General features: G+C 45.5%; 2 protein-coding genes and 2 pseudogenes across 2 annotated transcripts; 2 read left to right on the top strand and 2 right to left on the bottom strand.

Moving 5' to 3' along the window:
- Positions 1-310: 310 nt before the first annotated feature.
- Positions 311-866, top strand: LOC123397212 (blue copper protein 1a-like). The gene is made up of 2 exons (XM_045091848.1): positions 311-488; positions 625-866. Exons 1-2 carry the CDS (start codon positions 311-313, stop codon positions 864-866), a joined length of 420 nt encoding a protein of 139 aa, XP_044947783.1.
- Positions 867-8761: 7895 nt separating this feature from the next.
- Positions 8762-9441, bottom strand: LOC123397213 (phosphatidylinositol/phosphatidylcholine transfer protein SFH13-like). Its single transcript, XM_045091850.1, has 3 exons — positions 9356-9441; positions 8899-9227; positions 8762-8785 (listed from the first exon to the last, which is right to left on the bottom strand). The coding sequence occupies exons 1-3, from the start codon at positions 9360-9362 to the stop codon at positions 8762-8764; spliced, it is 360 nt and encodes a 119-aa protein (XP_044947785.1). The 5' UTR covers positions 9363-9441.
- A 1182-nt stretch (positions 9442-10623) lies between these two features.
- Positions 10624-10798, top strand: LOC123400466 (annotated as a pseudogene).
- A 771-nt stretch (positions 10799-11569) lies between these two features.
- The window catches only part of LOC123397214, a 58199-nt pseudogene continuing 46951 nt past the window's right edge, over positions 11570-22817 (bottom strand).

The raw sequence follows: 22817 nt of genomic DNA on the forward strand, positions 1-22817 counted from the left end.
TTGTTCCGATGAAGCCAAAGCAATGCTACATTTGGCGCCACACTGACGCGTTCAACTCCCGATCGACACCATTGCCACCATGCATCAGCAAGCTGCTAGGTGATACAGCTCCGGCCAGAGACAAAACGCGCTCCAGTGTCTACGGTGATTACTACGTATACATACGTATCTGATTACTATATATACATGCAAAGCCTGAGCTAGAAGCACAACACACGATCGACCTGCATCCATCTAGCAGCAGGGCAGGAGAGCTATAGCTATTGGACCATCCCGATCGAACGGTTTAATTTGCTGCTTGCTCACTGATATGGCTTCCAAGCAGATGCTCGTAACCGTGGTCGCCGCGGCCGCCCTCGCCGTAGCCTTCCTCCCGGGGCTCGCCGTCGCCACGGAGCACATGGTCGGCGACGAAAAGGGCTGGAGCCTCAACTGCAACTACACGGCCTGGGCCGAGACCCAGCAGTTCGCGGTCGGCGACACGCTAGGTTAGCAATCACACAACCATTAATCCAACCACGCATGCATCTCGCCATGCTTCACAACGCGGCGCGCTCTCTGTGTTTGTTTCGTCGGAAAATAAACTGCTCGCGCGTGCTCTCGTGTTAACTAAGTATATTGCAGTGTTCAAGTACAACATCGGCGCCCACAATGTGGTGGAGGTCGCCGGGCCGGACTTCCTCACGTGCACCCAGTCGGCCAACGCCATCATCTGGAACTCCGGCGAGGACCAGGTCACGCTCGACAAGGCTGGACGCCGGTGGTTCTTCTGCGGCGTCGACCAGCACTGCCAGAACGGCATGAAGCTCAAGATCACCGTCTTTGAGACCGCGGCGCCGACTCCCCAGCCGGCCCTGTCCGCATAATAAGAACCAGGCTACCCTAAACACATCAACAGTGGGCCGGTTCAAAAGTCACATAAATCTAAACATATTATATAACTACCAGTACAAATGCCTTTGCGTTGCACCGGGTTAGAAAAAAGTGTAAAACCTACTTGTTTTGTCATTATGCGGCATTAATTTTAATAAATGTCAATTATAATATTAAATGTAAGACATCTATTTTTGAACGGAAGGAGTTTCTTTTAAAGTTTTAAAATCTCCCTTAATAATAAAATAACCTAATTATGTGGAAAAATCAAAAACAAAACATGTTTACAATATCCGTCTACTCTCAAAAATCAAGCACGTAATTTATCATATTTTTACCCTAGAATAACATACAAAAATTATAGTGCATGCACTGATCTCAAGTCCAATCTCTCCCTAATAATAAAGCAAATACAATTTCTGATCGTCCGTCGTGGCAGTTTTGCAAAAATGCCCCCTGTTTTTTGATAATCAACCCGCGGTCCTTCATTAAGTGGAAAAAACGTTTCTTTTTCCAAAAAAGCCCCTGCATCGGGGCGGGCCAAGGCAGCAGGCAGCCACCGACTCCTCCCAAGCCCCTGATCTGCTCACCGCGCCGCCGCCCCGCTCCTCCCACCGGTCGCCGGCCCCGATCCACGTCGGATCCCGCCGCCGGCGAGCTGCCTAAGCCGTCGCTCGCAACCCTGCCTCCTCCAGAGCTCCGCCCAAATCCGGAGCGCCGCCCCCGCGAGCAGCCGCGCCGCCCTGCCTCCTGCGCCTCCCCGCATCTCCGGGATGGTCGTGGCCTCCACACAGATCCATCCACCGTTGACCCCGTATCCTCCCTCCCGATGGGATCCGACCTCCACTACTATGCATACGTGCAACGGGACGTCGGATCCATCACTCTTCGGCCACCGCTCGACCTCCATGACAGTGCCTCGCCAATGCTTACTTCCCCGCATCCAACCCTTCATCAATATGGACTCGTGCTCCTCGGCTTGGAGTCTCTATCGGGAGAGCACCCCCCATCGTTGGAATCCCTTTTGCTCGATAAATGCAGAACCTTGGCATCACTGCCGAATGAGCAGCAAGCATACGGGTCTGCAAGCATACGGGTCTCTAAAATGGCTTAGAGTTACATGTTGTCCTGATTTAAAGAAGCTCCCAAGATGTGTGCTGCAGCAACTGGGCAGCATCGACAAAGAACTGGATGCCTGTTGTGAAGGTATGCACGTCTTTCTATCTTTGCCACATTTACCCAACAAATGCACACATCCATTCCAATCACATGTACAAGTTGGTTTTCCATTATTTGAATGTCATATGGTACTCCCTTCGTTTTTATAATTTTATCTACTCTGCATATTAGGGTTGACTAAAGTCAAACTTATTTTTTTTCTTCGACCGACAAGCTCCTCCGGCACCCCGGTCATGCTCCTCCTGCTGCATCGAAGGTCCTGATCCTGCTGCTTTTGATGCTCTGCAAATTGATGCTCCTCCGCCCGGAATGACCTGTGCTGCTGCCTGCTGCTGGTGAGATGTAATGCCTCCCTTTGTAAATCTGCAACTTCAGAATCTGTCGCCTTGTATGAATTCCTGCAGACCAAATCAGTCAGTCTTGTGTTATGTTAATTTGGTAGTTGTGTTAGAAATGAAACAGGGTTGATGGGAGAATCTTGGAAATGAGGACATTGAGGCCGGCATGCTTGTTGTCCCAACCAAACACGTTGATGCTGTCCTCTGTCTATAGGATTTGTCATACATAAGCTCTGAAATCTATTTTTTAGAGAACCCTGTTGTCTTGTAATCGGAAGTTCAAAGAAGAAATGCACTAAACCTTAAAGAGTACAGTACTGTATTTCTACTATGCAGCCGATTACGATTAAAGAAGTGCAATAACTCTGCATTGCAAACATGAATCAATGAGCTCGATGCTAGCTTCTGTTTGAAACTCTGAACTCTTATTTTCTGAGTCATGTGGCCCTGTAAAATTTGCACATGATTTGGCAAATCAGAAGAGAAGTTTGATGGCCATGAATGTCGTCTAGGTTTCTTCAAGTTTGATACTGTTAGTAAACAATATAAATGAAGCCGGATCCGCCATGGCGCTGTACCGCTTGTTGCTCCGGCGACTGACCGGCCGGCCAAGAAGCCCACCGCCTACCCCTCAAGCCGGATCCGCCATGGCGCTGTACCGCCGCGCGGCCTCCGCGATCCGGCGGCGTGGGGCCCCACCCATGCTCCCGGCGCGGGCCATGGCGTTGCTCCTCGGCCACGTCGAGCCGGCGCCCAAGGACCCCATCCTCGGCGTTACCGAGGCCTTCCTCGCCGACCCCATGGCCGGGAGAGACTCACCTCGACGCGTCCGGCCGGAGGTGGAGGAGGTGGCTTGTGGCGACGTGGTGGCCGACGGGGCTGTGGCCGGGTGCTAGGAGGAGCCGGTCGGTGGAGAGGAGGGGCATGGGGGGGAGGAGGAGGCCGGGGGAGGCGCGGGGGTGGCTGGCGCGGGGCGGCCCTGGCGGCGGTGGGGCGGATCCGATCCGGGGGCGAGGGGCTTTCTTGCAAATCTGAAACGTTTTTCCACTTAATCAGGGACTGCGGTTGAATGCTCGAAAACGGAGGGTATATAAAGGCCAGGCTTTCATATACATGTACTTAATGAAAGGACACAACACATTTTCTATTGCTAGCATTATTTGTTAAACGAATTGTAAGTTTAAGATTCATGGCAGTAGCACATGAAGAGAAACTCAAACAAACACATCCAAAAACAATGTAACATTTACTTCACGTCCGCGGAAATTCCAGCATCCACATCACCACAACAACAACTACCTTACAATGCTTTCTGAATAGTTGAAAGACATGCTTGTCACCAACAACAACCTCTGTGTGCTTTCTGATTAACATTACCCACTAAAATGAGATGGCAGATGGATTCAGAGTTAAGCTCTTAAACAAGTATGAAAAATCTACAGCAAAAAGAAAGCCATGAAATCACAAGAACCTGTGATCCTTTCATCCATTTATCCTTTCTAATGACGGGAGACATGTTTGGATTATAGCGCTTCTCTGTCTTGTCAGTGAAACAGAAAAAAAAACTCATTTTAGAAACTTCAGGCTTAAACACTGCAAACCCACATATTTCCTTGTCTGTGTCTCTGTCTTGTCGTGATTATGACGGCGACCCGGTCCTACGGGAACTGCGCGTACCACGCCTCCTGGTACACGTCCGCCGGCAGGCCGGACCACCAGTAGTTTCCCACCGCGCGCGAGAATGGCCACGCCGGAGAGCCTGCGCTTGTCGATTTCATCCATGGCACGCGATGCAATATGGGTAAGAAAGACTGTCAACAGGTTGAGATGGGGGAAGAAGATGAGATTCCACCACTTATTGCCTGTGCGGGATGTGTTTGAGGCAGCTCCACATGATCTCGCCGCCCATGGAGAAGCCCATGAGGTGGAACCTGGCCCCCAGCTGCAAGTTGTCGGCGAGCTCGGCGATGTCGAAGACGATGCTCTCCTCCGTCCATGCCGGGTGCGTGTCGCTTTCGCAGTACCCCGGCCGGTCAAAGGACAGCACGTAGATGCCAAGCTCTTGTAGCAGCCCCTGGAAACAGAGCCCAACTCGAGCTATTCATCGCTCTGGTTGGTCTGCGTATGACGGATTGATTCTGAAATCCAAATCATCCGTGTACCTCGGAGACATTGAGCACGTCGTGCCTGCAGCAGAAGAAGCCATGGACGAATATGATCTTGTACCTGGCCTGCTCCTTTGGGACGTCGGATTCCAGGTACGCGGCTCAGCTTGTGATTTCGCGAGACAAGGAAGAGATTTTGAGGGGGAGAGGATGGGTTGGGGGCGCTTACTGCCAGTAGGTGTCGAGGCTGTCGTCGCGGAGGGAGGCGACGCCGTTGCCGGGCTTGCAGGAGCTGACGCTCCAGGCGGCCGTCTTGGCCATCTCCCGCATGTCGCCCTCCACCGTCAGTTCCGGGCAGCCCTTCAGCCTCCCCGCCGTCGGCGCCGCCGCGGCCGTCCCCGGCGTCAGCGTCGCCGCCGCCTCCTCCTCGCCGTCAGACTCCATCGATTCGGTGCTGGGTTGTCGGGCGGCGCGAGAGGTGCTGGGTGCGTCCAATGCCAGGCCTGCGGCGGCGGCGGCGGTGCGCTCGTGCGTGAGGAAGGGGATCTGGCGTGATGTGTTTGTTTGATGGACTGCAGGTTGAATTCCGAAAACTACAGGGGTGTTTCTACAAAAATGAAACGTTTTTCTGTTTGCATGACTTAAAAACGTGCCGCGGGTTGAATACCGGAAAATCGAGGGGGTGTTTTTGCAAAAATGTCGTGACGGACGACAGAAGGGCTACGCGCTTTATTATTACTAGTAAAAGGGCCCGTGCGTTGCACCGGATGTAAATAAAATATGCTTAGACAGTTGGAAAAAACTACCACTAAAACAAAATTGTAATGAGTCAAACAACCATTTAAAAATAATTTTTTCAAATAATTTTGGTTTAAAATATTTTTTCAGTTTCTAAATCCCATATCATTATCAGAAAACAAACTAATAAGTAAACATGGATATGCTCTTCCTTGATTTTCCAAATGGCAAGTTGAAACACTTTTTGTTGTCAAAATCGAAGTACAATATCGAAAGTATTGGGATAAGATTTCCAATCAAAGTTGACGAATGATTTTGGTTTAAATAGTCAACAAAACAATGCTATTAGATCTGATTGCTGCATGTCTAAGGCTCAATGTTTCCACATTCCATGGTAATTAAAGTAGAATAATTAGAATTTCTATTACAGTTATGAGTACATCAAGGACTAAATGAAACATGTACAGGTCGACCATCATTTTCTTAAGTATTTTCCTTTGCTATTATTTCAAGCTGCATAGGATTACATTCAGCATAACTTAGTATGTATTTCTACCAAGTTAATCTGGAGAATATATGATGGTGGTATTAAAACCATTATTTCAAGTCAAGAGAAGTACTTGGTGTTGCACTCAAAGCTGAGATCGCAGGCCCGTAGTAGCCTTGAGTAGGAATGCAGCAAGTGCCCTTGTGAGCCCAGAAGAGACGAATCTCAAGAAAGTTCTTCGTGACAGGAACAATGTAAAGAGACTGAAAACATAACAGTGACATTTTGAACCCAAAATGAAAGCCGAGAGAACCTACTAAATATACTTAAGATGTTGAGGAGATACTGAAATATGGACGAACCTGTTGTTGGAACTATCAACCATGAAATTATTTGTCACCAGATTCAGATTCCTAAGTAGAAGGAACAACAGGCAAAAAATCAGAAGGCATTGATCGTACTTCATACCATATTCAGGACTTCTTTGCGATAGCTTAAATAAGAAAAGTTAATTCATGCATAAATTTTGAGCTAGTCTGTAAGATTAATGTCTCACTTCACTCAGAATAGGAGCCATAGGCATCTTAAACAATTTTATAAATACTTGTAAGATAAATGCACCAAAACAGTGTTTCAGGTATATCAAATATGGTTCTCGCTTATTTCATCTGTACATTATAAGCCTAGCAAGTAAGCTCAGGGGCCTAACTTAGACCAAACGTGCCCTTAGTTGGGCTATATTTGATTGAGCAAAAAAGGAAAGTTTCAGGACTTGGAACATACAATTGTGAATCTTTAGCCCAAGAAGGAACAGTTCCTGAGAGCTGGTTGTAAGAAAAATCTCTACAAAGTAAAAAAACATGAAAGCACCATCAGAGATTAAATAAACACCTTCTTTCGTTTACTGTGTAAATAAAATTAACCACATTACATACAAATTTCTAAGCGAAGATCCTATTGAGCTTGGGAGGTTCCCTGAAAGGCTATTATTCCCAAGAAATCTAGTCACAAGAAAATTTATAAACATTAGCTACAATAATGATGAAAGCCTTCATTTCATAGAAATATGCTTTGCAAGTCAAGGTAGTCCATACAAGAAGCTTAATGAGTTCAGATCCAACAAGGTTTGTGGTACTTGGCATGTGATGTTGTTGAAACTCAAATCCCTGTAACAAAAAAAAGAAGGAGAAGGAAGGATGTCATCAGCCAATGTGTAATCCAGAATGATGCAAGTATCTTGCACGAAAGGAATTTGGCTGTAGTTTACTTTGGAAATAAAATGCTTACACCCGAGAGAAACGGGACGACTCGGAGCGGGATATCGCGGGGGCGTTTGGCTCATTATGCTGCAGCAAAGAAGTGCAGTGTTGCAAGCTCCAAATATGTCATGTGTGATCTCTGGGAAAGATAAACATACTTGCTGCATCCTAACAGGAAAAAAATACTACATACTCCTAACGGAAGGAGGACGCGTTTACGTTCTCTACTTCAACACAGTTCGCACACATGTCGCCGTTTATCCTCTTTCTTCGGCAACAAATACTTTCATTATCTAGTTAATGAGCAACTTACACATAGACAATATTTGATGGTAGGTAATTTAGTAATGTAGAAAAATAGTAGGATCCGTTATGTACGGTCTTATACTCAACTATAGCAGACTAAAATTTGAAGGGTCCAAGTACTTTGGTCAGCTCATTATTTAACACATACAGGCTCATACTTTAACTCTATCACAGAATACCCAGAACAACTATTGTGAAGGTCCTTAAAATCGAATAGAAGCAAAGAGTTTCGATTCACCTAACCTAATGTACAAGGAGGTCCTTAAAATCGAATAGAAGCAAAGGTCTATGTAATGGAAAAACTGTGCTTCTTGTTATGTGGTGGGCATCGGAGGTTGGCTAGAAAAGGAAGATAAACGATAAACATTATTTCTAGCAGAAAATAATTGAACTGAAGTAAACACTTCTTTAGATGTAAACAAAAGTAAACTCTGAACACTAAGAACAGAAAATAGACTGAAGTTCTGGCCATGCATTATTTATGAAAATAAACTTCAAATTCTTGAGTGTGTGAGACAAAGGACATAGTGTAAATCGAAATCTCTAATAGTAGATGAACATCCAGCCAAATCAGATAGCCATGATATCTATTGTAAAAATTGAACAGTTCAAACAAACAATGTCAAGCTACTTCTACCAGGAACGAAGGAAGTATATTTCTTAATAAGAATACTAACATGTATGTGATGATATCCTGATTAAAAAACTAAATGAAGGAAAAGTCCCTCAAAAGAACAAATCAAGAAAAGAACTATATCCAGAAAGAGGAGATCAAGCGTATACCCAAGCACACCATCAGCTAACGCCAAAAAAATGCACTTGCATCACATAAGCGCATATTCACTAAATGAATCAGTATCTAGCTACATACTCATGCCAAGGACTCACATTCAATGGGAAATTATACCCCCAGAGTTGTTGAAACCGAACAGTTCAAGAACCAAAGAAAATCTCAAACAGACCAAGTGATTCGAGCAAGAACCACTGGATTGTTGCATGGGATTATGCAATTAGACTAATAATCAAGGAAAATAGCCAAAGAAAGGGGCCTCAGAGGCAACGTCGTTCGATGTAGAAGCATGCCCTGATACTTGTCCAAGAAGGCTCTCTCAAACTCTTGCACATGATACTTGATGTAGCGGTCAACTGTAGTGATATTCATCAGTTTATTCGGGTCAACTTTCCCTAATCTCTCGATGTATACTGGCCTTCCTTGCCTGACAACTCCATGGTAACCCTGAGGATAGTAGGAAAGCACCTCGTCTAGCTCTTCAAAATCAAAATCCTACAGGATTCAGTTGTCAGAGGCAAGTGGTGGTTATATTGTCGAGAAGAAGTAAAAGTCTAGTTTAAGAATAAGGATACTTTTCCTGCAGGCCAACATCATTAGTCTCACTCACCTCGAGTATTGTATCCGCACCGAATTCTTTTCTCCATTGAAGCATCTCAGCCCACATATGAATGGCTTTCTCAATATCAAATTTCCTTGCCTTCAAAAACCTACAGTGCGTAAAAAGGCAGGGTAGTTTTAGGCTTCTAGAGTAATTAAGACAAGAAATTCTCTGTCCATGCTTCGGCAGCTCTTTGTTTGCTGCTGAGTTATGTTTGAGCACCAACCTCAGCAACATGTGATAGTAATTTTGCTTGTCACACAGCAAGTTCTTGCTCAAAAGCTCTTGCTGAAATGTGAACACGGCGCGTTCCTCCTCCTCGTCTCTGACATCTTCAATTGTGAAGGAAGAAGCCCGATGCTCCACCTTCCTCTTCCCCCGCTTCTTGAGCGAATGCGTAAGCTTGCTTGACGCATTTAGCGCTTTCTTCTTGAGTGACCCGCCGATGGACAGCCTTCTCCTCTCATCCTCCGAGTTCTCCACGTCTGACCTCCGATCTTTTCGCTCGTCGAATAAGAACAGACCCTCCGTGCTCTCTGACCGTCGCCGCACTTCATGCAAAACACGTCATTACAAATTAGTAAACACATCAGCAATGCAAGACATTTTTCTAAGAAAGACTGTCGATCTCACAGCCTCTACATCAAGCTGAAAGATGAAGAAACCGGATTGGTTATACCTGACATTTTTTTGGAAGCAGCAGACTGAATTTACAGGTTGGGTGACTTCTGTTAGGCGATTATATTGTTATCTTCATCCACACAAATGCACCTGGAATGGAGTAGACATCGAGGAGAGTATCATGAGAATATATACCTGTGAGGCTTTAGAGTACAGAACAACACTATCTAAATTTCTTTGCATAAAGGTACCATGAGAGTATATGCTTGTCAGACTTTAGAGTACACAACAACACTATCTAAATTTCTTTGCAAATATAAAGGTACCATGAGAATATATGCCTGTCAGACTTTAGAGTACACAACAACACCATCTAAATTTCCTTTGCATAAAGGCCTTCTTCGGCATGAAATTAATGTTCTAGGTAGACATTACATGCCTTTGTTCTGACGTTACCAAAGCAAGTCATTAACAAGAAAATGAAACTGTCACCATTAATGTGAAAGGAATCGGTAGGTACATACTCTCCCTTCTCTTTTCACCATCCACATTGTCCTTTATTCCCAGGAGGCCGAGCAGCCATGGCCATGGAGCGCCGCCGTCGGTGGCCTCCAATACGCGTCGCCGCGACGGGTCCTGACCTGATCCGCCTCGTGCTGATGTCCGCCACTTCCCGCCGTCCCCCGCCTCCCAGAGCCCTTCCATCGTCATCCTGTGTCGTATGGCGCGCGGATCCGGGAGAGAGGCATCGGATCTGGCCGGTGGAGATCCCGTGGCGCGCTGAGCTCCTGGAGAGAAGGAGAGAAAATGAGATTAGAGAGAGAGAGAGGGGGGGGGAAGAGAGAAGGCAGGGGAGCGGCGGCTTGACCTCGGAATCGGCGGTGGCGTCGGACGCCGGACTACGCGAGGGAGGCACCGGATCTGCCCGGTGGAGATCCCATGGTGCGCTGAGCTCCTGGAGAGAAGGAGAGAAAAGGAGATTAAAGAAAGAGAGAGAGAGGAAAGAGAGAAGGCAGGGGAGCGACGGCGTGACCTAGGAATCGGCGGCGGCTGCGCCGGATGCTGGACGACGCGCGAGGGAGGCCCAGGAGGAGGCGCAGGAGAGGAGGAGCTCGGGGTCGGGGATAAGGGAGGAGGCGCTAGGGGAGGAGGAGCTCGGGGTCAGGGATAAGGGTTGCGGGCATAATTTCTAACAATTGCAATGGTTTTTACGTAAAAAGCGAAACATTTTTCCTAGAGTGCCACTTAAACAGGGACTGCGGGTTGAACATCTAAAACCTTAGGGGCTTTTTTGCAAAACTACCATGACGACGTACGACAGAAGCGTTAGCTGCTTTATTAGTAGGTAAAGATTATGGGAGATATCTGATATGTGGGCCATGTGCCCACAACGATATTAAATTTATTTTTTGTGGGGGAGGGCCCGCCACAGTGGCTTGCTGCTGGGGCCCTCGGGTGTCGCCCAGTGCGTTGCACTATTGCCCGGGCAGGCGCACCCCAACCAAATCTTAAAATTAAAATTTGGTCCTATGGACGTCTTGACAAGCTTTTGTTCCGCTGTGTACCACAGCGAGCACCTTCGATTCCATCTGCAGGATTTCTTCACGGGCCCGCCCGAGCAGGCGCACCCCAACCAAATCTTAAAATTAAAATTTGGTCATATGGACGTCTTGACAAGCTTTTGTTCCGCTGTGTACCACAGCGAGCACCTTCGATTCCATCTGCAGGATTTCTTCACGGGCCCTTCTCGCAGACCGTTTTCTGAATTCGAAAGTGGATGGGTTGCAACTGCCTGCTGTTTTAGACTTTTCTGAATTCGAAAGTGGAGTTTAGACGGTTCAAGCCCATATGCTTGTAAGTGTTTTAGCCATATGAACATATATAGAAGGTTCAGATTTGGCAGTTTATTCACAAAAGTCTTCGTTGTCCCGTCAATACCCAGAGAAATTTCCTCACAGGAAAAAGAGAGTTAACATGTCAAAAGATACCATGGCTGTTAACCAAGAGAAAGTTTCTCAATCTGCAGTTAGTTCACAATCTGCAGCCGCATGCAAAGGGAAAGAGCCATATGACCACATATAGAAGGTTCAAATTTGGCAGTTTATTCACAAAAGTCTTCGTTGTCCCGTCAATACCCGGAGAAAGTTCCTCACAGGAAATAGAGAGTTAACATGTCAAAAGATACCATGGCTGTTAACCCAGAGAAAGTTTCTCACAGGAAACACTAAATGAACCATGTCAAAAGATACCTTGGATGTTAAAGGCCTCGACAAGTAGCAATTAGTAAGAGATATTATATCTACTTGAAATACATTGTCAACATCCAATTTGTTGGTCCACATGTTTGTAAGTGTGTTTCTAATGCACATGCTTCTGCCAGGCAAGCCTGCTCTATAACATAACTACATGTTCTCACTATATCATGACCTCAAGGGGGGTAATGGCTACGGTGTTGTAAGATCAATGAAAAGGGGCAAAAATGTTAGTGCCTGTCAGTACATCTTCCTGGATCCAGTGTCATGGTGCACGACCATGGCTTCGTGTCATGAACCATATGAAGGATGATATGTACACGATTAACCAAATCCTCACCACCAGTCTGGAACTTCTAGTCTCCTACTCCTGTAAATCGCAAGATTAACTGCCGGGATTTTGTGCCTCACCTGCCGCCATATCATGTTCACAGCATCATCCTTCCTGGGGGGATACTGAAACTCGTAGTGGCTAGAGACGTTTTTCAGCTTTGACCACATCTCAACCCACTTCTCTTTGGGCATCTGTCTGAGCTGGTTGAGCAAGTAATCAGGTTCTAGAGCCTCTTCAACCGAGAAGAAAAGTGAGAACTCGCTGTAATCAATCTCATCCCCAAAAGGGAGCTCGATCCGGCTGTTGATAATCACAGGAATACAATGACTGACAATGGCATCAAACAGCCGCCATGACGAAGGAGTGTCCCCGGCGGGATGGAGACAAAACTTTGATGATCGCATACCATCTGTAGACTGTAAGGAGTAAACCATTTATAAAATATCAGTTCTCATATCAAGAGGCCTTAACAGAGAAGTGAATCACGTCAACATATTGAAACCATAAACAAAAGCCACTATACACTTAGAAGGAACGAGTATGGTGAGGGGCAAGTCCATTTAATTCCATGTCACTAAATAGAGAACGATATGAATGACAGAGGATGCTTACGATTTTAAAGTCGTCGCCTGTGGCAAGACTATCCTCAAAGCGCACACCATCTTTGTCCTTTAATATCTATGCGAGTTTTCCACGGATTTTCCCTTCCTGGAAGAAAAATAAACCTATGATCCCATACTCTCAAGACAGATTCCACTACAGTTAATGCTAGGCTGAGACATAAATCAATTCCATACAGTTTTCCTGACTGTACGCCCCCAGAAGAAAAGCAGTGTAGGGCGAGCCTCAAATGGATCAGATGCATTGTCATCAAGGAAGGAATCTACAACATGCACATATGGTGCTACAACATCTTTCCTCAAGGAAACCAGTTCCTTTGTGTATCTCCCAAAGTCTGAAACTATAAGAACAGAGGCATTCACCATATCTCGCAGAAATCTAAAAGCATTTGGGTGATGCATCGGAATCACATGGTCACGTCCCGCAGATCGTTGCCAATATTCAGACTTCCCTAAAATGTCCATAAGTTCCACCTACAAGAACAAGATAGAAACACGTTTAAAAAGCAGTTTAATTTAATTATTACTCGATGAAATATTTACTTAGGATGAAAAAAATAATGAGGACAGAATTACACATTTACAGGGGAGCGTATCGATACAGTTATAGGCAGTTTTTTGTGTGATTTTTGTTCTCACCCAAGCCTTACAGGATGTTCCACAGTTAAGAAAAAACAATTTTTTTTGTGGCTAAGCAAACTTTACAGGTTGACATAACAAAAAAAACAAACAGGTGACATGCGATGCAAGCAATATAATGTTCATTGATTTGTTTAATTATATAACAGGTCTTTGATCCAGAGCATTTTTACTTAGGATTACACATAATGGGCTGTGCAGTGCACAATTCTCAGAGATACTGAAGACAGAAACATAGGAATCCAGCCTCAGTGTCATCGTCATGGAGCACTAAGTTACTCTGTTATCATCCTAATATATGTTTGTAAAACCAATGTAGCCTGATTGTCGGCTATAAATTTGCAGTGGTTGGTAATCACGACAAAAGATGCATAGACATTGTGTGCATCAAGTCTGCTTGTGGCCATACTACCCACAATAAGTAATATCGATTAGCCCTCGAAATGTATAGACACACCATATCCAATCGAGGATTTCTTATAAGATCAAACCGTACGAACACGTATTGTCAAGTGTGGTAGGCAGTAGGTTACTTCAGCCTTCCATTCTGCAATTTTGATTCAGTTAGAACATTCCATGGTGATCAGAGCCTACTAACCTGCCCCTACGACTCATACATAAACCAGCCAGATAGCTTACCCGCAAATCCACATCACGGCACCTCACAAATTATACTTGCTAACTCCCAAACATTCTTTTCTTTCAAGGGAAGCCACATTGTAAATAAAGGAGACAGCGACCTGCCATGTCTGCCATAATTTGGGGAGACCACTGCTGCTAAATATACAGCGTTGTCGACAGCGATGGAACACCAGCTATGAGAGCCATGTTCAAAGCCTGGGTGTTTTATCTTTTGATGAGCTTACAGTGTTCCATGGATCATTAATCTACTGTTACCCTCTCGTCCGTTTAGTGTGTTTTGTAGCGGTACAGTTTTCATCGGGCAGTTTGGCTGTTGGCGGACGGTCGTACGCGAACGATTTTGCACGAACACAAAACACGATTCAGAGCAGAGACGTCTCAATGGGAGGCGAGACGACCCATTCTAGGCCACAGGAGAGAGCTACCAGCAAAGGCAATGAGATAAGGGAGAGTGGAGGAGCGCCTGGTACCTGAAGGAGGCGGTCGGCCTCGGTGTCGGGATCGGTCATGTTGCGGCCGTGCACGTTGAAGCTGAGCGAGGAGAAGAAGGGCACGAAGAAGGCCTCGGCGGCGGCGGGATCCCGCACCCGGACGGCCTCCGCCGCCGCCGCTCCTCCCTGCTGCTGCTGCTGCAGGGACGCCATCATCCAATACTCCACGCTGTGCTGCCGCCTGATCCCGCCCGCGGAGGGCGGCCACGCGGGGAACGCGGTGGAGTCCCCCTCGGCGCCGCCGACGCCGCCGTTCCTGTAGGTGTCGAGGCTGTCGAGGCTGTCGAGGGCGCTTACTGCCAGTAGGTGTCGAGGTTGTCGTCGCGGAGGGAGGCGACGCCATTGCCGGGCTTGCAGGAGCTGACGCTCCAGGCGGCCGTCTTGGCCATCTCCCGCATGTCGCCCTCCACCGTCAGTTCCGGGCAGCCCTTCAGCCTCCCCGCCGCCGGCGCCGCCGCGGCTGTCCCCGGCGTCGGCGTCGCCGCCGCCTCCTCCTCGCCGTCAGACTCCATCGATTCGGTGCTGGGTTGTCGGGCGGCGCGAGAGGTGCTGGGTGCGTCCAACGCTAGGCCTGCGGCGGCGGCGGCGGTGCGCTCGTGCGTGAGGAAGGGGATCTGGTGTGATGTGTTTGGTTAATGGACTGCAGGTTGAATTCCGAAAACTACAGGGACGTTTCTACAAAAATGAAACATTTTTCTGTTTGCATGACTTACAAACGTACCGCGGGTTGAATATCGGAAAATCGAGGGCTGTTTTTGCAAAAATGCTGTGACGGATAGCGCTTTATTATTAGGAGAGATTTTCTCTAGTAATAAAGAACTGTGTGTTTTTTCACATTTTCTCCGTCCACGCAATTTTTTACATGATACATATGCAGGCTTTAGTATACACATGAATACACTCATTTCTATAACAATCTTCGAAAAACAGAACCGACATTTCATCTTAAGATTTACGAAGTCATTGTAAGCACCTCGTCGTCGACAAAACGTCTCCTTCTATTAAACGTGCACTCTCGAAAATCCTGAAAAGGAAATCAAAAATAATGTAAACACAAGGACTTGAACCCTGGTGGGATATAAATAACACTGTCCCCCTAACTATCTAATCCCGGATGGGTTCGGATCCATCCACGCTTTAGACAATTAATTTTTTCATCCATTCATAAAGTGTCGTACATATAACCAGCATAGGCTAAATGAGCTATACGGCAGTCCAGAAAACAACTGGAAAAGGCTAGATCTTAAGATAAATTCCATGTGAGTTTGATGTGCTCAATTAAAACATTCAATGCATTCAATAATCTGAAAACTATGTGGCAACACCTTCAACTGGACAATATTCCTCAATATTAACATTTTAGATTACAATGCGCACAAAAATATGAATGACACAAAATGGCTCGGTATAGCTTTCAGTGTTAAATCCGAATTTGCTACCTCTTTTACCTTTTGATCTTGTAGATGAGCCAATGTTTCTTGAAGATGTCAGAGCGGAACACCTCAAACGGTCTCTTATACACCCATAAACGTGCCCGTTCAGTAACCTGACAAAAGAGAAGGAACAAATGACCCAACCGGACCTCTTATATCATCCCTATATGTTTGGGCTGTCTGCGAACCCTCATATGCATCTCAAAACAGGGAGGATATGAGGGCTTGCGGACACGCCCGGGCGCGTCCGGTCAGTCCGTAATGTAGGACACGACCCCATCTCAGACCATCATTTCTTTGTTTTATTCATTCTTTTCGTTCTCTCTTTTTCTATCCATTAATCACGTGCAAGTGACCGAATATATGAGAAGGAAATGGGGAGTGTGGCTGCACGAACGAACATATGAGAAGGAAATGGGCACATCTACAGTCGTTTAGGGAGTCATATTTGCTATGTCTGATTGTAGATGCTCTCACACAGTAAGAGTGTAACCACTTAAGCATATTTAAATATTCAGAGCTGCACCATAGGACGGACCAAAAAAAAATGTGATTGACCTAATCATGCATTCACTAGAAGCGTTCGACGCGCTTTGCTGCATGTTTTTGGATTTTCGTAATTTGTATTCAATCTATCTTAAAGTATAATGTGTATTAGTTTTTTGAAAAGTCACACCTCTTTAAATTTGACCACATTTTTATAGAAATATATCAGTGTCCGCAATATCAAATTTGATTTTTAGATTCATCATAAAATGAATTTTCATATTATCTAGTATTGTGAATGTCGATATTTATGCGTCCAAACTTTATCAAAGTTAAAAAAAAGTTGACTTTTCAATACACCTTCAATTTTAGAATGGAGTGAGTATTAGGTTTGGTTAGTGGGGAAGATGATGGAGTGTTTTTCTTTTCTTTTTTATTCATATAATGTGGTGTTTTAGTGAGCTTTCATGATGCGATTTTGTGATATGCTAATCAACCCATAGTTATGTGGGAAAAACTTATCCGTCGGTGGTCCGTACTATATTGGTGTTACAGTATCACATATTGACTCTATTTTTATCAAGGTGATGAGAGGGTGCATAGGATTGATAAGTTTTTTATAGGACGGTTGGTTATAACTAATTTTAAAAAATGTTGACCGTGTCAAAATCATGAACGAAATACGATATTTAATATCTCAATGAAATAAGAGAGCATAATTAATTAAGGAAAATGCTTGATTTCATCCGACTGATTACCGTTTATCCTAAGGCGATTGCTATAAATTAGTTGGTTGATTAGTATGAAAAGTAAGTCGCCTCCCGAGCCATCAGATTCAGGCGTGCGCGGCCGTTTGATCGAAGCATGCAACCAACCCAACATGTGTAGTGACGAGACAACGAGTAGCCTCCATGGCTGCGACGGGAGTGATGTGGCGCCGGCGGCAACGCAACAACCTATGTTGCGACCTCCATGATCGCAACTCCAGCGAGACACAATGCGACCTCCTCCGGCGATGCTCATGCTGCAATGCAGCGGCAGAAGCCCCGGCGAGCACCCCATCACAACGCTGGCAGCCGTTGAAGGAATGTTTGTTGCAGCACCAGCGGGCTCCAACGAGCACTGCATTGCATCACCGACACCTGGCAGCACCGGCAAGCATTGCATCACAACATCGGCGCATGGAGCTTGGCAGCAGCGCGCCCATGGCTATGGCGGAGGTGCCTCTCTGCAGCAACGTGAGTGTTGCAATGCAGCGTTTGCCCCGTCAGGGTTACCTTCGCAGCCGCCGGTAAAGCTTCATCACAACATCTGTGACTCCCGCCGGTGCTTCCAACGAAGGCTCCACGAAGGAGTTGTGTTGTCGCGAACCGGCAATGCCCTCTCTCGCGGTCGGCCCCACAACAAAACGTCGGCAGCGAGGACGGGTATTGCGTTGCAGCATCGGTCATCGCCGACACGTGGCGCATCACATCGCTACAATACCGGCGAGCACTTGCAACACAACACGAGCGAGTGTTGGATTGCAGCATGGACTTTGAGCAGCGGGCTTGTGATATGTCTCCAACGTATCTACTTTTCCAAACTCTTTTGCCCTTGTTTTCGACTCTAATTTGCATGATTTGAATGGAACTAACCCGGACTGACGATGTTTTCAGCAGAGTTGCCTTGGTGTTATTTTTGTGCAGAAATAAAAGTTCTCAGATTGACCTAAAAAAATTCGGAGATCATTTTTGGATTTAATAAAAAATACTGGCGAAAGAATCTACCAGAGAGGGGCCACCCCCAGGCCACAAGCCTACAGGACGCGACACCCCCTAAGGCGCGCCCCCTAGCTTGTGGGGTCTCTCAGGCTCCACCGACCTTGTTTCCACTTCTATATATTCCCATCCGTGGAGGAAAAAAATCAGAGAGAAGAGTTCATCACGTTTTACGATACGGAGCCGCCGTCGCCACCTCCCCTTCTTCCTCGGGAGGGCAGATTTAGAGTCTGATTCGGGCTCAGGAGAGGGGAAATTGACGCCGTCATCATCACCAACCATCCTTCATCACCAATTTCATGATGCTCTCCAACGTTCGTGAGTAATTCCATTGTAGGCTTGTTGGACGGTGATGGGTTGGATGATATCTATCATGTAATCGAGTTAGTTTTGTTAGGGTTTGATCCCTAGTATCCATTATGTTCTGAAATTGATGTTGGTATGACTTTGATATGCTTAATGATTGTCACTAGCGCCCGAGTGTCATGATTTTAGATTTGTACCTATTATGTTTTCATGAATATATATGTGTTCTTGATCCTATCTTGTAAAATATAGACACCTATTACGAGTTATGATTCGCATCCCCCAGGCTTACAATAACTGGGATTATTTCCGGTGATTGTCGTAATTTAAGGAGTTCATGTATTCACTAAGTGTTAATGCTTTCGTCTGGTTCTCTATTAAAAGGAGACCTTAATATCCCTTAGTTTCCATTAGGACCCCACTGCCACGAGAGGGTAGGACAAAAGATGTCATGCAAGTTCTTTTTCATAAGCATGTATAACTACATATGGAATACATGCCTACATTACATTGATGAATTGGAGCTAGTTCTGTATCACCCTATGTTATGAGTGTTGCATGATGAATGCCATCCGACATAATTATCCATCATTGATCCATTGCCTACGAGCTTTCCACATATTTATCTTTGCTAAGTTACTTTTCCGTTGCTACTGTTACGAGCACTAAAAACCGCTACTGTCATGTTTGCCACCATTACCGTTACTTCCATACAACTTTGCTAATAAATACTTTGCTGCTGATATTAAGTCTTTAAGGTGTGGTTGAATTCACAACTCAGCTGCTAATACTCGAGAATATTCTTTGGCTCCCCTTGTATCGAATCAATAAATTTTGGTTGAATACTCTACCCTCAAAAACTGTTGCGATCCCCTATACTTGTTGGTTATCAAGACCTTTTTCTAGCGTCGTTGCCGGGGAAGAACAGTTTTATTCTCTGAGTCACTTGGAATTTATATATGTTGATCACAATGAAGAATCTGAAGGACGCTAAAACCAAGATCTACCCCTCAAGTACGAGGGCACGTAAGGAACTGTTATCTAGCTCTGCACTTGATTCACCGGCTGTTATGAGTAAATTTGCGACACCACCACCTGCTACTGAATCTGATATCTCAGAAGTAATTGATGATGCTATTTATGCTATGAATGATGCTTATGATGATACTTTGCTTGATACTACTGTGCCACTTGGTGAATTTCTTGATGAACAAATTGCTAGAGTGAATGATGAAACTGATAAGATTGCTGAATCTGATAAAACTGAACACTATGATGCACCTGCTAGACCTAGCTCTCCTAGATATGAATTGCCCAATATACCTGAGGGTTATGTTATGGAAGGATAAGTAGCTAGGGACTTTCTTGCTTGTAAGGATAGAGATGATCTTAAGAAACTGCTATGCAAGTGGAAGGAAAAATCTTTGAACGCTAGAATGCAATATGATCCCAAGTTTGCTACTTCACCTATCTGTGTTATTGATAAGGATTATGAATTCTCTGTTGATCCTGAGTGAATTACTTTGGTAGAATATGTTCCTTTTTACGGTTATGAATCTCAAACTGTTGTGGCACACCTTACTAAATTGTATGATATAGCCAACCTATTTACTCACGAGGAAAAAATATGTTATTGCTATATTTTTAAGTTGTTTCCGTTCTCATTAAAGGTGATGCTAAGATATGGTGTAATTCTCTTGCTCCTGGTTGTGTGTGTAGTCCCCAAGATATGATTTACTACTTCTGTGAAAAGTATTTTCCTGCCCATAAAAAACAAGCTGCCTTGCAGAAAATATTTAACTTTGTGCAAATTAAAAAAGAGAGTCTCCCATAAGCTTGGGGGGCTTCTCCAGTTACTTAATGCTTTGCCTGGTCATCCTCTCAAGAAAAATGAAATACTTGATATCTTTTACAATGGACTAACCGATGGTTCTAGGGACTTTCTAGATAGTTGTGTTGGTTGTGTTTTCTGTTGGAAATATGCCCTAGAGGCAATAATAAATTAGTTATTATTATATTTCTTAGTTCATGATAATCGTTTATTATCCATGCTATAATTGTATTGATTGGAAACACAATACTTGTGTGGATACATAGACAAAACACTGTCCCTAGTAAGCCTCTAGTTGACTAGCTCGTTAATCAAAGATGGTCAAGGTTTCCTGGCCATAGGCAAGTGTTGTCACTTGATAACGGGATCACATCATTAGGAGAATCATGTGATGGACTAGACCCAAACTAATAGACGTAGCATGTTGATCGTGTCATTTTGTTGCTACTGTTTTCTGCGTGTCAAGTATTTATTCCTATGACCATGAGATCATATAACTCACTGACACCGGAGGAATGCTTTGTGTGTATCAAACGTCGCAACGTAACTGGGTGACTATAAAGATGCTCTACAGGTATCTCCGAAGGTGTTAGTTGAGTTAGTATGGATCAAGACTGGGATTTGTCACTCCGTGTGAACGGAGAGGTATCTCGGGGCCCACTCGGTAATACAACATCACACACAAGCCTTGCAAGCAATGTAACTTAGTGTAAGTTGCGGGATCTTGTATTACGGAACGAGTAAAGAGACTTGCCAGTAAACGAGATTGAAATAGGTATACGGATACTGACGATCGAATCTCGGGCAAGTAACATACCGAAGGACAAAGGGAATGACATACGGGATTATATGAATCCTTGGCACTGAGGTTCAAACGATAAGATCTTCGTAGAATATGTAGGATCCAATATGGGCATCCAGGTCCCGCTATTGGATATTGACCGAGGAGTCTCTCGGGTCATGTCTACATAGTTCTCGAACCCGCAGGGTCTGCACACTTAAGGTTCGACGTTGTTTTATGCGTATTTGAGTTATATGGTTGGTTACCGAATGTTGTTCGGAGTCCCGGATGAGATCACGGACGTCACGAGGGTTTCCGGAATGGTCCGGAAACGAAGATTGATATATAGGATGACCTCATTTGGTTACCGGAAGGTTTTCGTGCATTACCGGAAAAGTTTCGGGCTCATCGGTAGTGTACCGGGAGTGCCGGGAGGGGTGCCGGGGACCATCGGGAGGGGTGTCACGCCCCAAGGGGTCTCATGGGCTATGGGAAGAGATAAACCAGCCCCTAGTGGGCTGGAATAAGTTCCCACTAAGGCCCATAAGGTTTGAGAAGGAAAAAACACAAGGTGGAAAGAGTTTCCAAGTGGGAAGGTGGAATCCTACTCCAAGTAGGATTGGAGTAGGACTCCTCCACCTCCAATTTCGGCCAAACCTTTAGGTTTTGAGGCTGCCTCCTCCCCTCCCTCCCACCTATATATACGGAGGTTTTAGGGCTGATTTGAGACGACTTTCTCACGGCTGCCCGACCACATACCTCCATAGTTTTTCCTCTAGATCGCGTTTCTGCGGAGCTCGGGCGGAGCCCTGCTGAGACAAGATCATCACCAACCTCCGGAGCGCCGTCACGCTGCCGGAGAACTATTCTACCTCTCCGTCTCTCTTGCTGGATCAAGAAGGCCGAGATCATCGTCGAGTTGTACGTGTGCTGAACGCGGAGGTGCCGTCCGTTCGGTACTAGATCGTGGGACTGATCGCGGGATTGTTCGCGGGGCGGATCGAGGGACGTGAGGACGTTCCACTACATCAACCGCGTTCACTAACGCTTCTGCTGTACGATCTACAAGGGTACGTAGATCACTCATCCCCTCTCGTAGATGGACATCACCATGATAGGTCTTCGTGCGCGTAGGAAAATTTTTGTTTCCCTTGCGACGTTCCCCAACAGTGGCATCATGAGCTAGGTTCATGCGTAGATGTCTTCTCGAGTAGAACACAAAAGGTTTTGTGGGCGGTGATGTGCGTTTTGCTGCCCTCCTTAGTCTTTTCTTGATTCCACGGTATTGTTGGATTGAAGCGGCTTGGACCGACATTACTCGTACGCTTACGAGAGACTGGTTTCATCGTTACGAGTAACCCCCTTTGCTCAAAGATGACTGGCAAGTGTCGGTTTCTCCAACTTTAGTTGAATCGGATTTGACCGAGGAGGTCCTTGGATGAGGTTAAATAGCAACTCATATATCTCCGTTGTGGTGTTTGCGTAAGTAAGATGCGATCCTACTAGATACCCTTGGTCACCACGTAAAACATGCAACAACAAAATTAGAGGACGTCTAACTTGTTTTTGCAGGGTATGATTGTGATATGATGTGGCCAACGATGTGATGTGATATATTGGATGTATGAGATGATCATGTTGTAATAGAAATATCGACTTGCACGTCGATGGTACGGCAACCGGCAGGAGCCATAGGGTTGTCTTTATACTAACATATGTGCTTGCAGATGCGTTTACTATTTTGCTAGGCTGTAGCTTTAGTAGTGATAGCATAAGTAGCACGACAACCACGATGGCAACACGTTGATGGATGATCATGGTGTGGCGCCGGTGACAAGAAGATCGTGCCGGTGCTTTGGTGATGGAGATCAAGAAGCACGTGATGATGGCCATATCATGTCACTTATGAATTGCATGTGATGTTAATCCTTTTATGCACCTTATT

The sequence above is a fragment of the Hordeum vulgare genome, chromosome 5H (assembly GCF_904849725.1).
Source record: "Hordeum vulgare subsp. vulgare chromosome 5H, MorexV3_pseudomolecules_assembly, whole genome shotgun sequence".
Classification (NCBI taxonomy): Eukaryota; Viridiplantae; Streptophyta; class Magnoliopsida; order Poales; family Poaceae; genus Hordeum; species Hordeum vulgare.